General features: G+C 38.6%; 1 protein-coding gene across 2 annotated transcripts in view; it reads right to left on the reverse strand.

Moving 5' to 3' along the window:
• The window catches only part of dennd1b (DENN/MADD domain containing 1B), a 163,620-nt gene extending 148,018 nt beyond the window's left edge, over positions 1 to 15,602 (reverse strand). The window contains exons 1-2 of one of the 2 annotated variants that reach the window (XM_015387873.1): positions 15,242 to 15,602; positions 13,360 to 13,424 (exon numbers count right to left, since the gene is read on the reverse strand). In XM_015387873.1, the coding sequence (XP_015243359.1) occupies positions 13,360 to 13,424; positions 15,242 to 15,258 (82 nt within the window). In that variant the 5' untranslated portion in view covers positions 15,259 to 15,602. The remainder of the gene's footprint in view (positions 1 to 13,359; positions 13,425 to 15,241) is intronic. The other variant, XM_015387875.1, reaches the window with a different exon arrangement.
• Between the last annotated feature and the right edge of the window lie 2,713 nt (positions 15,603 to 18,315).

Consider the following 18,315-nt stretch of genomic DNA (forward strand, 5'->3'; position numbering starts at 1 on the left):
TCAGGAATAAAATCTCACAATAGGATGGAGAAACACGGTTGTCAAATGAAACGCTTTATATTAAATTTAATTTTATAAGCCCAATTAAATTTTATGTATAAATCCTTTTTAAAAAGCACCAACTTACAACAAATGTCATCTAGGGCACTTTACAAGCTAAAGACGTTGAATTGAAATGCAGAAATACGATGTCAATTCAGTGTAATTAAGAGATGGACTGCTGCACAGAAAAAAACAAGAGTTTATATTAAAAAAAAAGGCTCAGGATCAAAATCAATCAAAAATATAGGAAATAAAATGTTGTATTGTGTAATTTTACTGCACAACGTCCGGAGTTAGAGGAAAAGATTTAGCCTCTCACCCGCTAATGGCCGAGTCAGGAAAGACTGGTGGTACAGAGGACTTTATTGTGGTTTTAAAGGTAATGTTTAAACAGGTTAAGGGCTAAATGTTCAGCACAGCCTTTTTCCCCCTGGGCCTTTTTTCAAATTAGAAATGAATCAATAATTACACATTATCAACTGATATGAAAGTCTTACATCATGATGCATTTTTCAGCCATGGTTCACAGCCATACATGACCTCAACTGAATTTCAAAGACTCTAGTTCAGTCCATGAACAAAGAGCAGAAACCAAAATTTCTAAAAATATTTGTTTGGGAGGGGATTTAACAAGCTGAAGATGGAGCTAAAACAGATCAGTTTAAGCGGTTATTGAGGTCATCTTAGTGACCCATTGCATACTTATCTGATATGGGAGGATGCCAAAAACATCATGGTTAATAAAAGCATGTCTCTTTATAAGGACTTCACTGTCTGCATCAGCGCAGAGAGCAGAGGAAATGGATAGATCAGACGACCTATGACCTATGTGGCTACAGTTAGTCTATGATTAGATATGTTCTCCATTATTGGGGCGGAGCAAAAAATAAATAAAATGATTTATTGTACACATGAAATGAAAATATTATGACTACTTCAGTATAAATGCAAATTTTTTGGCATCCAATTCGCTTAAAGTTTAGTTGCCCATGACGCTCCTGAACACTCCCTGCCCCGCCTATGTGGAAAATTAAAGGCTGCGCTGATTTGTAAAACAGATGAGCAACGTTTCCAGGGAGAGATAGACAGACCTGATGGACGTGGTGTATAATAAAAAAAAAAGAAAATGGCCCTTGATAATGATAATTAAAAGAAAAAAGAAATAAAAAGGACCTTTGGTCTTACTTAAGAAGAAACACAAGCTTGTTTCCATTAAAACCTCCCTGGTGTTACGGAAAGTGTGACAAGTGGTTGATGAAAAGGTCATGAACTTTATCGACACCTTCATCAAAGGTTCAGTAACTTTGTTATAAATAATTTGCAAAGCCAGGTTAAAAAAAAAAAAACAGCTTTTGCTATGATCTGTGCTGTTTGGTAGCCAGTGAACTATTTGGGTTCATTTAAAGTATGTTAGCTTTTATATAGAGCTTTTCACCGACACAGAGTCACAAATTGCTTCACAGCATCCAAATCTAATATAAAATATTAAAGTAGAAGTTTTAGTAGAAGTTGGAGTTTTTTTTTTACGTCTCAAAAACCAGCGGTTTTAAAGCGTTTACATATAATAACTCAGAATGCTTGAAAATTACACTGGTAAAATGTTTACCAATATAGACATGTTAGACATCGTTGGAAAGCTTAGATTCTCCACAATTCAACCACCGTGTTAATTTTATGGACATAGTGAGCACCAAAGCACAATTATAGCAGCATGTCAAAATGTAGCAGCCGCAACAAGCAAGAATGTCTTTATTACTGCTGTTCAAAAAAGACTTATTATTTTCGAGAATATAAAAAAAAGAAACTTTGAGTCATGTTTGAACTGATGCAGCTTGGGTGTTTTACTCACTCAATTTGCATGTATAAATTCAGAAACTAGGAGGTGTTAGCTTTCAACTAATGTATCACACATGTAATTTGGGCTTACAGTTCCTCATCTATTTGCTTTTTCATTTGGGTATGCAAAATAAGTGAGAATTTCCCTGAAATGAGGGGGATATTTACTAATTCCAGAGAAATGATCATTATCAGACTTCCATTGCATTTAATTTTCACAATTAAGGCTTTATGTGTGTAGCCTGATGTAGTCCTACTCAATTCTAGTCAGAATATGAGTCTGATACTGCTCCATAGAGCTGTGATTATGGGGCGTGTTTTGAACAAACCAGGAAAAAAAATGCCTCTGCACTCAATTGGATAGACCTACAACCAATAAGAGCAACGGAGTGCATGACACATGTTAAGCGACCAAGGGAGCCAGCTGATAAATTAAACCTTTGCCGAATCCCGTAGGAAGGACGCCAAAAACATCTTTCTTTACAACAAATGCCTTGATCACGTTTCTCTGTTCCTCTTTTAAAATTAATTTTCTGTCGATATCTTCTAGAACAGACCTAATAGCAGAATCTACACAGCTCAACTCTCCAGCAGCAGCCATTGTTGTTGTCACCCAAGCGCGCTTTGGTCACGTGGTTGATTACGTTCCTGTTAATCATCTGTCCATCATCGTATAAAGCCCGCCCTGACAATTTGATTGGCCCGCCAGATATTGTGCGAGCATACTCGCGCTACTATTGAGCAATGCCAGACCGAACTTCTCGACCTCAAACCTTGTGGGCGGGACTAAGTTCGGAATGGCACCCAGGCTAATATGTGTGCTTCAAAGGCTGCTTTTGAAGTTGCTAATCACTAACTGACTCCAGGTGTAAAGTTTCGCTGTTCGGCGTGTAGCACCATCAACACGACAACTGATGTGACGCCACCTGTCAATCAGTCCTGAAGGCGTATCAGCAACAGACCAATAGCACCAAAGTGAAAGGTCTGTATCCGAGGCTATGCCCGGCTTCTAATATTCGTATACAACCTGATAATATTCATGCTTCAGATTTTCATCCTCCCATTTATACACCTTATCCACTCACTCAGTTTATGACGTCAAAACAAGTCAGACACAATTCTCTAACATCCAGCTTATCCTAACTGCTATACCTTCACTGTCTGTAAAATGCAGGAACTCTAATGTTAATTTGACCAATGTGGATTTAAATGAACTTAACTGAATTTAATTGTGAAAAAATGCCTGATATCTTTACTTTCATGTTTGCTGATCAAACTAATTGTTTCAGTTCCTTAAGTAACTCTGTCGCTGTTAAAAGATTTCCTACATGTTAAAAGTCAATTATTAACCTTGTATGAAAGATACAAACAATAAATCACTATTGGCCTTTTCATCCCTTTTATTTTTTTTTAAATCAGATGAGCGACAATTTAAATTGCTGTATTCTTAAACTAAGAGTCTTTTTAGTGAAGCAAGAAGGCCCGTCCTGAAATCCCAGAGTAGACTGCTTTCTGGAAAAAAAATAAAACCCCTCTGTATCTTTAATGCTGAATGTGTGTGTTTGCTTATTAGTGACAAGGAAAAAGAAGATGTGAACACTTGCAAAATAATGAAAAAATATCTGTGCACGAAGCACAGGTAGGGAAGAGGCCTTCTCTTTATTAGTTTATGGGAAACAAAAAACCTAAATGAGGCACAGAAACTAGCAGCAAATATTCCAGCTGGGACTGATGACTTAACCAGGAAGTACAACTATTTAGTTTTAATTTTCTGCTTAGAAACTCGATATCTTAATGCCTAAACTCATTTATTCAAAAAGATTGTTTAAAATTTTATTCCTTGTTGCAAGCAATCTATTCTACTAAATCAGAAATAGCACAGCACCACCACAGAGGTCTTAATCCCACAGCATGGTACCGGTTTGTTAAGTCTCCAAGCTGCTGGACTTGAACGAAGGTTCTCCTGATCTACTCATCCTCACTTTATAAATCACCAAGAAAATATTAACTTAACTCATTCATATTTGAGCTCCAGGGTTCACTGGAACCGCTTTTGTATTTGGTGAACATTATGTAATGCCTTGATGCCTGAGGTCAGTGATCCTAATGTATCATAATCCCTCTATCAGCTGCCTTCACTTCAAACATATGCTTCTTTTTCAATACTTTTGCTGAAACATAATTTATCAATTATAGAAAGGAAAACAGAGTAAAAAAAGAAATGAAAATGTGGTAATAGTCAAACCCTACCATCATGACATGGATTTTCCACACCTGTCATAAAAGTCAAATTTTTTTCCCTCTAAAATCCAATTTACAAGACTAGCACAGATTATCGTCACCAAAGCTATATTAAAGCAGAGTCTAAGCTAATCCTGTTCATTTGTGGGATAAACTAGGCCACTCTGGTATTACATACATAAGTACCAGCCAATTATTGTGCTTTGACTCAGAAAATCTGGTTTTATGTGATTGTTGGAGTTTACATTTGTACCATCTGCTGTGCATAGCATGCAGCACATACTTAATCATCTGTCACATTCTGACAGGTCTCAAATGAAGGAAACAATAACAAGACAACTGTTTTCAGTTTTTAAGCACCATCCAGACAGACAGTATTGTGGCCTCATAAAAATGTCCATCATAAAAAAAACACAAAACTGCCACAGATTTTGAGAGGAAAAAAAATAAATCAACAGTGATCACAGGGGAATAAATTCAGCTGCCAACCCATAAAATTGCACACTACATGCAGAAAAAGCTCAAACTGGGAGGAAAAAAAAAAAAAACAAGCCACTAAGAAGACTGCTGTGAGGCTGCGAGTGGGATAATGTGATGAAACTCTTCTGCATTCATCAAAATCATCTCGTTTTAAATTATTGATCGGGTTCCTACTTTTCCCCCCTTTTTTTGCCGGGAAAAGGGGAAGTCTAAAAATAGCCAGCTAGTGTCAGTCCCTAGAAGTCTTTCCATGATCCCCCCCCTCCCCTTCCCCTACCATCCACCACCCCCCACCAGTCTGGCAGCACTGGTGAATTCAGATGAGCCTCCTGCAGTTCTCCCAGCTTCTGTTTCTCCATCTTATAGATGCAGTCACACACAGCCCTCTAATACAACACAGAATCTATGCTTCTAGCTCTACTCACACTCAGACAAGCTATATGGTTCCCCTGGAGCTGCAGCATCAACCAACAATCCTCTGCATCCTGTTTAAAATTTTAAAATACCGCCACCAGTAGAGGATATATTTTTTTTTTTTTTTTTTTTACACCACTTCAGTCGATTTCCAACATTTGTGAAAACCAACTCATAAGTTCACTATTATCTTTATACTGTAAATACTGTCTGCAAAAAGGGGAGAGAAGTCTCGTCTCGCCTCGTCTGATCCTGTTTGGCTGTGACCCCATCCTGGAGAGAAATATCAGCCATCAACACTTTTTTTTTTTTATAGATGTTGGAGATCGGCCTGTTTTTCCAGTGTAGTCCTGTTTCTCTGACTGTGACTGGCTGGATGTGCTCTCTTCATCCTCATGGGAGCTGGCTCGGACCTTGTCTGCCTGGCTGTGTGTTTCCTGGATGGGGCCGCCTTTTACAGCAGCTTTTTGTATCTCTGCTTCTGCCTCCTTTAACCCCAGTTGGCCTCGGCAGATGGCCGCTCACACTGAGCCTGGTTCTGCTCGAGGTTTCTTTCTGTTAAAAGGAAGCTTTTCCTCTCCACTGTCGCTACAAGCATGCTTAGTGTGAGGGATTGCCTTCGAGTCAATGAGCCGATACAATCAACTGGTTTTCCTCAGTAAGAAAACTTTGAATCAGTCTGACTGTATGATCTGGTTGAATTGTCTCTGTAAAGTTCCTTGAGATGACATGTGTTGGTAATTGGCGCTATATAAATAAACTGAATTGAATTATTTAACTTTTTAATGAGATGAAGTTTGATAAATTACACATCAAATATTACACAAATAAAACACAAATCAAATATTAGCTCAGATGACGACATCATGTAAATACAATAGGGATGAAAAGTTTTTTTAGAGCCAACTCACTTCGGCAGCCATCAGCTAACTGGACAGTCTAGACAGATATACCCAGAAAAAAAATCCCTGACACCGGGTACACTGCCTTTGACCACTGAGTGGAAGTTAAACACTGATATAATTTGGTCAAACGATATCCAGTATTTCATGTTTGGTCAACTTCTGTGTTTAATATCTCACAGTACAAATTAATTTGGCTAAGATTAAAGTTACGCCTCATACTGGGATAGTTTTACCTAACTTTAATCTCTAACCGGAGAGCTGGTGAGTGAATCTGCGTTTACGTCTAACTGCAATGGTGGTAAAACTGTTTGAGTTCTTCAAGGGCTTATTTTCACTCACTGGAATTTAATCATAAATATTTCTATTATCAAATGGCATATTTTTCCCCCCCGCAATTTCAAGAATGTATAAAAGAAATGGGCTTCTGTGTTATAACATATTTACACTTCTGGGTAGCAGGAAGCAACTTAAAACTCACTCAAGAGTACTTTGAGAACGGTATCAGCTTAAAAAAATATCATAGCCTGCAAAATACATCACGAAGCAAGGTTGGTTAATGTAAATCTTTTAGGCAAAATATCCAATAGGGCTGAACAATTTAGCATAAAATCAAAATTGTGATCATTTTCTGTCAATAGTGGAATTGCGATTTTATTTAGATTTTCCTTTGCGCTGACCTGAAGCATGGAAAGGACCTTAAAAGTTTACTTGTTCAGAGTCCATTGTAGCAGGACTTTGTGTGAAAAAGTGCATATTTCTATCTGCATGCATGAATCAGCGTGCTATCATTCTGCTAGCTCTTCCATTCTGTGTGGCAGCAAACCAACTTTACGTTTATAACCACCACCTAATGGGCTGGAGAAAAAATACTTGTGTCTTACTCTTGTTAAATGTAATGTCAGCAAAACTGAGCAAAAACCCATATTGCAAATGCAATTAATTGCCCCAACCCCCAAAATCCACTGACTTAAACAATAACTGAAAATGAACAAAACATTAAAAAGCAAAAGTAAAGCTCGAGACTACTTTATTGGATGACTACAACCCTGCACTGTTAGGTTTCTTAGAGTCAACTAAGTTCTAAACTAAAACGCAAGAGTGTAGAGACTTCCTCAGTTGAGTTCAGAGGAAACAGATTAAAAATAAAATTAGATGATATCAAGCCCTGTGCTTAACACAGACTCTAGAAAATTCATGCGGTTCAGACAGAAGAGAAAGGCAGAAAAGTTCAGAGATGAATAAAATGTGAGGAGTGTGGGGCCGTCTCCGGAGTCTAATGACCAATCAACACCCTTTTTGCTGCCATGGCTTTCGCAAGTTCTCCAAAAGTCCCCACAGACTTCGAATAAGCCCACCATGAACTCCACACAAAACTGGCATAAAATCAGACTTAAGAACCAACAATGGCCATGTCACAGAGAAAAACCATTTTGTGAAATGCCATCACTTTAAAACACTTCTAAGAGCATGAACTTCATGAACAAAGTGAAAGAAAAAACACTTTAAGAAGAGTGGAGGAATAGAAGAGGGGAAAGGTGAGAAAGGGCAGCTTGAGGAAGCCATCGCCGAGACGGCAGCAGAGCAGTACCTGAAGTGAGCAAAACATCTAGAACATTAGAACGCAGAGAAAAAAGAACCATCAGAATATACAGCTCTGACTCCTTTATCAAAAAGAGAAATGCTCTATCTGGCCAGTTTATTAGATAAAACTGATTCATTAACAATTAACACATAATGCAAATCAACCAATCATTTGCAGCAATGGATTTAGGCATCAAAATGCTACAAAACTTGTAAGGTTTCAGACATCTTGTCAAATTAATTCCACTAAAATACATGACATCTCTAAAAAAAAAATAAAGGGCCCATTTTAGTAGGTCCTCTGTTTTATAGCTGATGTAGGAAGGATTGCTTATTTAAAGACATATTTTCACACTTAGATAATTTAACATGACTAAGTAATGACACTTGTTGGAGTGCTGGTCAGCTTAGCTGATAATAGAAAGGCGTATGTTACCAAAAACTAAAAGGACATTGCGAAAAGAAGATGAATAAAATCCCAAACCTCTCCCCAGTAGCTGCTGCCACTTAGCTTTATGTTAATAATAAATCGCCTCCCTAATTGCAGCATAAATGCTGCTGTAAAAGGGATATGCTGGTCTATTAAGTTTATTGGTTTGTTAGCGTGAACAATCTGGCTGCAGGGAGCAGGCGAGGACAGGTAGCATCTGTCCCCACCTACTGCCTTGGCAGCACTAGCGTCATCTGCTAGCTTTGGCAGCATCTTGGAAGCACATCAATATGGCTTTATGTAGCCAGGGCTGCTAGTAGCTAGCATGCCAGTCACGCTCTCAGGCAACACTCTGCTCACAGCCTGAGCATCTACAGAGCAGCGAGCCAACAGAGCTGAGCAGAACTGAACAGGGAGGCCGGGTCTCCACGGACCTGCATGAGGAAAGAGGGACAGTGCCTGTCATCTTTCCACAGATAGATGGTTAGAAGTCCAGCGATGAACACCGCCACCATCGCGGACACAGGCATTAAATTCTGGCTGCTGTTTTCTTCCAGCAACACGGCTGTGGAATGCTGATTTACTGATATTTTCAGGGAATAACAAGGAGAATACCAAGTGAGGAACAGCTAAAAATCTCATTTTAGATTTCACTGCAAAATATTGCAATCTAAACTTTAGGGTGGTGGATTACCCACAACGCTGATGCTGCACTCAGTTTGCCAAAAGAGAAGAAGAAAAGGCTACCCATGGGGAATAATGACTGGGAAATGATCCAACACAATAATGCTTCAGACCGCAGGCAGAACTAAAGCATGAGTTAACACGCTTTTAGCTTCACAATCACAAAATAACAGTTTTCTGCTTTACCACAGAAGATCATAATATTGAACCTGATGTCAGGACATGAATCAGCAGCCAAATGCTTCATTGACAGTAAATATGATGTAATTTAAAGGAAAGAGGCATCATTTGATGTTGCACCTACGTACCATGTGGCCTTTTAAAGCATCCATACTTTTTGGCATAAACAAAAACGTCCTATTCCCAGAGGGGCTGCAGAGATCTAGAGCTTAGGATGGAGGATGTGTTCCCCAAAAACCTGGCCTTTGTGTAGGAGGGGCCTGGAAAAATCTAAACTACTTCTCAGGGCAGTTTGTAACGTCCTTGTGTGCAGAGGGGGGTTCTAAAAAACATGAGATCAAGACTTTACTTTACAACCAATGTGGAAAACAGTGGTGTAAAAGAACACTACGCATCACCCGGTGGCAGCATGATGCAGGGAGGATGGGGTATTTCATCAGAGAGAGGAAAGCAGGTCATAGATAATGGTATTATGGTTGGAGCTGAACACTTGTTTTGTCAGAAGCAGCAAAGAAATTGAAACTGTGGTTAACTTTCATCTTTGAGCAAAACAAGCTAGACTAAAAAGTTAGGGTAGTAATGTTTGACATCAAAACTTTTTTTTTTTATCTGTTAGAATTTCGCAGTCAAAGTCCAGAAACAAATTAAATGTTAACTAAACTTATAAGCTAATTTCCCCATCTAAATCTGGGCTGTTTTGCAAAGAGAAATAGGTAAACAAATGTTGAAAACTTGTTAAGATGTGAGCCTGAAGAATTGCAGCTGTATTAGCAGGAAAACAAAATTTGAATGAACGTTTTTTGCTGTAATACAACGTTTGCAAAGGATCAGGTGGTATGAATACTGTTGCAAGGCACTCTATGACTACTGTGTGAACAGAACACACATGAAACCATTGAGCTGGTCAACTCACAGGTTAGATATATATATATATATACCAATGAGTACCCCTAAGAGCTGTGGTGTAGCTGTTAGTAGGGCAAGAAGGATGTGGGTTCAAAACCCAGGCTTTTCTGCATGGAGTCTGCAGGTTCTCCCCATGCATGCATGGGTTCTTATCCAGACACTGTGGCTTGTTTAGAAATCTGCATTTTGGGTTAAATGATTTGTTTTTTTTCCTTTTAATTGCCATTATGTTGGCTGCCGACCTGTCCAGGTGTACCTCGCTGCTCACCAAATGACAGCTGGAAATGGGTGCTAGTTCCACCCATGCAACTCTGCAAGAACAAGCAGGTATAGAAAATAGATATATGTATAATTATTCTTTCAACTATCATTACTGCGGCTCTGTTTGGATTAATTTATAGGTTTGATGGAAGATGGATTGATGAAATGCCATTAAAAAAACCTGAAACCAAGTCAAAGACAACATTTGGAATATATCTGAGTTTTTTTTTTTTTCCTTGTACTTATCCTGCAAAAATGTGGCTCCATTCATCAACTATTGCTGTTTTAAGGTTTTTATTTCAAAGGAAATTCTACACAGACTAGCAGTTAACATTAGAAACAGCTACTTAGTTTGCCGCCCTTAAATTTCAAGTAATAAAAGTCTGCCGCACAAAAAAACATGAAATTGCCAAAGGAAATGTTAAATGTACGAAGAACAGCCTATTTTTAAGAGCAGCTAGCTTAACAAGGTCATGGTGGAACTGCTTGATGAAATGCAGGCTTGTTTCAGGGCTGTCTGCAAATATGTGGGTGTCATCGGCATTGTGGCAACAAAAGGTGTAAAACCCACTGAACACAGGAAATTCAGGGAAAGGCGTTTTTGACCCTTCATATAGTAGTGAACTATTTTTAACTAAAGGATGTGAATGTTCTTTTCACCTTGCAGTTTAACTCTGACTGACAAGCTCAGGAAAGTCCCATTTAGAAGTATTGGCATCGAATGGTGATGCCGTACGTGGATCTTGTTTCAAATCTGCAGGACCAGGATGTGGTGAGAGTGGCACACTGGTGCGGCATCAGCAAGATAACGCACAACGCGCGCTTCTTTCACTCAAAGAGGACACCCTTTCCTCACTCTCTAAACAGAGTGAGCTAGATTACCGAGAATAGAAATGCAAAATAAAAGATAACACAGCCAAACATCAAGCTAAAATTAAAACTAAAGTTGCCTGAACTGTGGAGAGGAGATGTGAAAATCACAAGTCAAGTTTCCACCACTTCTCCCAATGCCAAAAGAAAAGCTCAAATTTTCAACATCACGTTGCTATGACAATTTAATTATAGTTTGTCATGGTTGCCCTGCTGTTTGTTTGCTTCTCTGAGGCAGTGGGAAGATAATGTGTGAATATGAAGTGGCACTTTTTGGCAAAAAAAAGAAAAAAAAAAAAAAAGAGAGATCATGTTTGACTGTAGGAGAAGATGGAGATAGTGTGTGACTTTGTGGAGGTTTTGCAGCATGTCCAGAGCCTGTTGATTATGACTCATAACATAAACCCACTTAGCTTTCAGTAAACGCTCAGTACATCTTTGGGACAAAAATAGAACAAAGCTGAGGAAATATTCTTTTTTTTAATACATACATACATACACACATATACATATATCTCAATGGGCGCAGTTCTACCACCTAAGAACTATTAATCTTTGTAAAGGCTCCAGTTGAGATCCTCAAAGAAACTGAAACTTATCCGAATTATGGAGAAGTGATTCATTCCTCAATGAAGTAAATGAAACTGCTTCTTCTCAAAAGCATTCCACCACAATCATAGCCACCCCCCCGCCACCACCACCACCCACCCCCCAGTTTACTGACAGCTTCCTTAACCGGTCCCGGTTAGATCCAATCATAACTCTGAGCAGAAAGGGCACTTTGGGCGAGAGAAGGAGCAGAGAAGTCTTCCAAACTCGCCTTGAAGTGTGCAGACGTTTCTCTGCAGCTTTTGCTCTCGGGAACAGGGTTCCGGAAATGAGTCCGACCCCGGATCATACAAGAGGGAAGTCAGTTATTGCTGTGCAATTCGGCGGTTTATGAGTTTAGTTTAAAATCCAATATGAGAACTGCATCCAAGGACAACTTTCAGCCTTTCCTAGTCAGCTCAGCAGCTGCACAAGTCAACCATCCAATAACACCTCTTTAAATTCAGTCCACCGAGCGGGCAAAATAAGACAGTGGGTGTAATGTGCAGGAGAAATGTTTTCACAGAATATTCAACTTATGAAGGATGGTGGATACTGATGTGAAATGTGAGGCTTATTTTAATTTCCATATCCATAAAGAGGCAGAGTAAAGAGCTCTGTGCTTCATGGGCCATGGTCTTTTCCCAGAAAAGCTCCAATCACTGCCAGCATTGGAAATTTTCTACTAATGCAAAGAGCAGAAGGTTAAGGCAGCACTCTGACCTAATAATGTTTTTCCTAAAACCTTTTTAGATGGGGCACAGTTACAAAAATAAACCTGAACTCAGAGTAACACATGTTTTAAATAAGTAAAGAAGTTCCCCATCATGCTAATAGCAAAACATTAACGCTAACTTATTTGATATTTGCATTGTCAGTGGAAGTCAGACCAAACAGCCGTTGTCCTTTTGGATCCTGACCCTGCAAACACTGTGATAATAACAGAACAGTCATAATGACTGCTCTCATTGTGCAAGGCTGACTCAGCCCTGTCTTGAAGTTTGGTGACACTCCACGTCTTACTTTAAATAATATGCAAGTTCATTGAGCTAATGCTAAATGAAATTACACAGCAGCCTGACTGCAAAGCTGCACAATTATCATAATGACAGGATGGAGGAGGGATAATATATTTTGGAAACACTGAAGAGGAAAAAAGAGATAAACAGGAAGAGTTTACGGCATTATTACTGGTTAACAAGTCTGATGGAAAAAAAGAAAATAATCCTTTAATTCTAGCAGAAACACCGTTAGGTAGGGGTGTGTTTAGGGTTGCAAACGTCCAAAAACCAAAACAATGATAGGTTTACAGCAAACACACTTCTCAGGAAAATGTAAACACAACTGCTGATTTAAAGTAAATTAGAAAAACAAACAAAGTTACAGACAGAATCAACCTAACATTAAAACAATTTTCATAGGATTAAGGATTTATTTATTAGACAAATTATTTCCTTACATTTCTTTGATATAAAACTAAATCAAACTGGAAAAAAACTACCTATTACCATAAGCAGACCAATATAGCACCTTCACATACTTCGAGTGACAATAATCATTATAGGGCCCCAAAAAATAAAGGCCTTTCTGGTTTAAATTAAAGTAGTAAGACCCTGTTAAACAGTTTGGTTTTATATATTTTTCCTTGATCAGCACGAAAATATGGTATAAAGAGTTAAGGTTATCGTACCACCCTATTCCTAGTTTCGGTTTAACAGATTAAAACATTATCAGAAAGGTTTCAAGTAATGAAACTGTCAAACAAATGGGTTAAATATCAGAGCACACCATGGCAATAACTGCTTAGGTCTTTTTTGTACAAATTCTAAAACCAAAAATATTTTTATAGCTTGTGCAACAGAGCAAATGTTCATCTTTTTTTAACACACGCATAATCCATGCAGAGGAAATGATACACATGGAAATATTGACATCACCTACCCTCATTTTCAGATGATGGGCACTCCACTTGTACAACTAGATCAAATGTTCTTTCTGGGTTCTCCCTGAAAAGAAGGAAATGTTGTTTTAGAAAGAGAAAAAAAACATTTTAACTTCCATTTAGCATTAAAATCCACTGTGGTGCTGATAAAATGTATTAGGTTGCATGTGTACTTCTACTTAGAAATAAAGGTTCTGTCCTACTTTACATAGTCCCAAAAGTCAATGGCAGATAATGTCAATACTGGCAGCAGCTGGTTTATAAAAATAAAGCTCAAACAACAAGAATATTCGCAGCGACATTCTTTCAGGCATCTATTTCTAGTAATGTTAATCAATGCAACTTACATTTTCTCCACAAAGAGGTTTTAAAAATTCCAATTAGGAAAAAAAAAGGGTTTTAAAAGAGAAATCTTTTAATTGGCAGTCATGGAGACAGGCATCAGACACAAATGGCCAAGACTGAAAAAGCTGGCTATAACCAAAGGGCCATATTCTATATTATTACGGTAATAGAAAATTTAGTGGAAGAAAAAAATGTGCCGCACAAGCTAAAGTGTAAAGGGAATTCACAAAGCACGAACTTGTCTGATCTAATGCAGAGTGGTAGTTGATTTGGAAATTAAGATCACAGTGTCTCGAGGAAAAATAAAAATAAACAGAGAATACGAGTAACTTGAGGTCAATTTTAAAGTTTACAATCATCAGTGTTGGTCCGGTGTTTTTTTATCAAAGCCATAGTCAACAGAGTAATCTACTAGAAAATATAAAAGCACTTTATCCTCAAGATATGGTTCAGAATAAGATGGAAGAAACCAAAATGCAACAAGGAAGTAGATCTGGTGATGAACTGGCTCGGAGCTCGTCTGCCTGGCTGTGTGTTTCCTGAACTGGGCTGCCTTTTACAGTTGCCTTTTGTAGCTCTGCTTCTGCCTCCTTGAACACCTTTTTCCCCTAACCTTCTTCTCTGATGTTAAAAAAAAAAGGCAGATTTAGGAGAAGGGAGAGAAAAACTAAAATTTCAGACAAAGTGTTACCTCACATTTTAAAGTCAGAGTTTTTTTTTCTTTTTTATCTTATCTTTCTGTATCTCTGCTTCTGCCTCTTGAAACTCCAGTCGGCCTCAGCAGACAGCCGCTCACACGCAGCCTGGTTCTGCCGGAGGTTTGTTCCTGTTAAAAGGGAGTTTTTCCTCTCCACTGTCACTACAAGCATGCTTAGTGTGAGGGATTGCCTTCAAGTCAATGAGTCAATGCAATCAACTGGTTTTCCTTAGAAAACTTTGTATCAATTTGACTGTATGATCTGGTTGAACTGTAAAGCACGTTGAGATGACATGAGTTGTGAATTGGTGCTACAGAAATAAACTGAATTGAATCTCCATTTAAGGTCAAAGCGTCCTTTCCATCATATATTTGGGCTTTATTTTTATTTATTTAGAATTTGAAATAATCTACTCAATTATATTAAAATTTGTTAAATTTATTTAAACTTTTTTAATAAATATGATCAAAAATGCCCTTTTCAGAGCTTCTCTGAGTGACTGTGAAGTGGTTTTCTAAGAAAGAGAAGTTCTCTCATTTCACCATCATGGACTCTGCTTCCTCAGAAGCCTGATAAGTGTTTGTAAAGCTGCCTGGTTTGGCAGTGAGAGCCGCTAACCGGCGGTCAGCTAGCAGACAGCCACAGACTGACCCCCATGCTGACTGAGCCAGCTGGCCTGGCCCTAAACCCCCGGCTGTAGAGGGCTCCAATCACGCAGAAACATTCCTCCGCATGCAGCTCCGACACTGCGCGACGCGTCCGAACCGTTAACATTAGCTGTTAGCTTGGCAGAAGGAAGCATAGGGAGACAAACAGCTGAGAAACACGGAGCTCTTACTTTATCCTGCTGTCCATGGTTTGGTTACAACATCGCGACAGCTCCCTGCTGTCGGCGGCTCTGCTGCTCGGAGGAGATTTTTTTTTTTTTTATCTCCACCTTCTCCGTCCTCAGACTCCTCTTCTTTTCTCTCCCGGTCCTTTAGCTGATAGCGGTGAGAGGAAGCCGAGACCGCATGTTTAAAGGTGGGAGAGAAGCGCCGACGTGTCCCCCTCTGTTCCTGCCGTCTATGTGGCCTATTTCCACCGTTGAGCTGAGCAGCAGCGGGGCTGTTTCCCACAACAAACGGCGCTCCAGGAAGTGCTGTCAAAGAGCCGGTGACGTCGGTGCGTCAGATCAGCACCTTGCTGCCCGCGAGCGTCCAATGTGGAGGAGGAGGAGGATTATGATGGAGTTGGTGATGATGCAGCAGATCAGGACCATGTGATTCATGCTTTTTAACAAACAGGGGCTTCCCTATGATATTAGGTCAATAACAGCCAGAGGCGTAGCCAGAAATATTTAATAAGGGTGGCCAGGCAACAACCAATGTACACTGAGGGGGGGCTGAAAGGCAAGGCAAGGCAAGGCAGCTTTATTAGTATAGCATTTCAGCAACAGGGCAATTCAAAGTGCTTTACATAAAATCAGTTTAAAAAAAAAAACAAAACACAGAAGAAACAGTTTAAAATAAAAACAAAATAAAACACAAGAATAAAAAATACAGTGCAATATAAGAGATTAAACAGTAAAGAAATTAACGTAATTTAGAGAAAGGCAACATCAACAAGAAAGGTCTTCAGCATTCATTAAAAGAACTGAGAGTAGCAGCAGACCTGCAGGTTTCCGGGAGTTTATTCCAGATGTGAGGACCATAGAAACTGTAGCTGAACAGAAAGTAGACCTGTCCCAGATGACCTTAGAGGTCTGGGGGGGTCATAGTGTAGCAGGTCAGAAATGTATTTGGCCCTAAACCATTTAGTGATTTATAAACTAGCAAAAGTACTTTGTAATCAATTCTTTGAGACACAGGAAGCCAGTGTAAGGACTTCAGAACTGGAGTGATGTGATCCAGTCTCTTGGTCTTAGTGAGGACTCGAGCAGCAGCGTTCTGAATCAGCTGAAAGTAGATGGGCACCAGAACCCAAGGGCGTAGGTTTGATTTCAACTTTGATAGGGACACTATTGGTCTTCAGTTTCATTGGTCTGATCTCATTGGTCTTGTGCAAAAATATGCTTAATTAATGTGAGCATCAGGGCACATTTTGTTTAAAGAGAACAGCAGCATTTCTTGCTATCAAACCTTATAGGAACTACACACACTAGATGCTGTTTAACAATGTTTAAAGCATCACTGGCTCTGACGAATGTGGAATTAGGACTTTTTTCCACTTTAAAAAGGTTTGCATTTAAACTTACCAGCGACTAAGACAGTGCCTATTTAACCAAATATGGTGTAAATATGTCTGTTATATGTGGATTTATCCTGTGTTTTCTTTTGAAGATATAGAATTGTGCAGAGGCAAACCCCACTCTTATTTTTTTTTTTTTCGAGGGACGGCAAATAAATGTATTGTATTTACATGTGCACTGAACTATAATAAATCTGACAATGAGCATTTAAATTATAAATGTCACTATACAAGATGTACATCTGGGCTGTAGTTACTCTGTTTAGTTTATTTTATGTATTTTATCTAGGGCTGAAACAATTAATCATATTAATTGATTATTTAAATAATCGCCAAATAGTTTAGTAACTGATTAATCTTTAACTGGAGTATAGGGCCACTAAAATGTGCCTTTAGCCGACAGAGCGACACACTTAGAGCAGAAATTATACCAATACTGTAAAAAAAATTTACAAAATTTTGCATTTAAGATAAAAAAAATTTTAAAAAATGGCCGGCAAAAATCCCCAACCAAAAACCAACAAAAAGGAAACCTTCCGGTTCAACCGGGTAAAATTCAATAAAAAAAATCTTCTCGAAGGAACCTTTGGCTATCTGATTATTAATAGATTAATGGAAAAAATAATCAACAGATTAATCAATTTGCAAAATAATCGCTAGTTGCAGCCCTAATTTTATGATAACATTCCAAACATATTTCTTCCATAATACAGCACTGAAGGGCAGCTGCTTCACCTTGAGGCTGCCCTGCATCATTATATCTGGGTTTCCTACAATCATATAATGTTTCCATTATACAAGTTTGTTTTTAATAGTAAAGGATTAAATGTAACACAACCTTTTATCATCATCCTATATGCTACAGTCTGACTGTTTAAATAACTCCTTATGTCCATTTTAAAGCACAACACTAAGAATGAGCCTAAGTTTATTCAAATATAAAATAACTTTTAATAACTATAAAATATATGTCAAAATATACCACTATATAACACTTTTTTATTTTGCACTCCAAGCACGCACGCGCACACATACAGACTAGAAAACAAGCACTTAGAAAGAGAGAAGGCGGAACTTAAGGCAGAATAATCAGAGAGTTAAACAGTGCAGCACAGTTCCATGCGCTGCTACGTGAAAGGGACAGGAAAGACCAGCCAGCTGCAGCTACCAGGCAGAGGAGCTGCGAGAGGAAAAGAAGCCACTGCTGCAACAATGCTGGATTTTAAAACATGTTATTCACATCAAATTATTGGTAGGGACAAGTAGGTTGATCCAAAATTTTGGTAGGGACATGTCCCTTATAGTCCCTATGAAAACCTACGCCCATGCCAGAACCTCAGGGTCAATCTCTGTCGATGTGGCAATAACAATAATTGTCTTGATGCAAAAAAAGAGAGCCCAACAGATTTTGCTTTCACTAGTGAAGCAGTACGGCTATTGCCATAGTGTTCCACTTGATTTATGCATATAAATAGCTTTATTATACTTATGCAGGGAGTATTACAGATTATATGAACACTGCAATGTAAGTAGAATAGGAAAGGACAAAAAAAAGGAACAACAATAGATTTATATCTATACTGATGAATATATAATTTTTTAAACTTAAAGCTACAGTGTGTAATTTTCAGCGACATCTAACGTCCAGACTGCAGACCGCAGCAACATGAACATCTCCCCCCC

The sequence above is a fragment of the Cyprinodon variegatus genome, unplaced genomic scaffold (assembly GCF_000732505.1).
Source record: "Cyprinodon variegatus isolate N-32 unplaced genomic scaffold, C_variegatus-1.0 Scaffold405, whole genome shotgun sequence".
In the NCBI taxonomy this organism is placed as follows: Eukaryota; Metazoa; Chordata; class Actinopteri; order Cyprinodontiformes; family Cyprinodontidae; genus Cyprinodon; species Cyprinodon variegatus.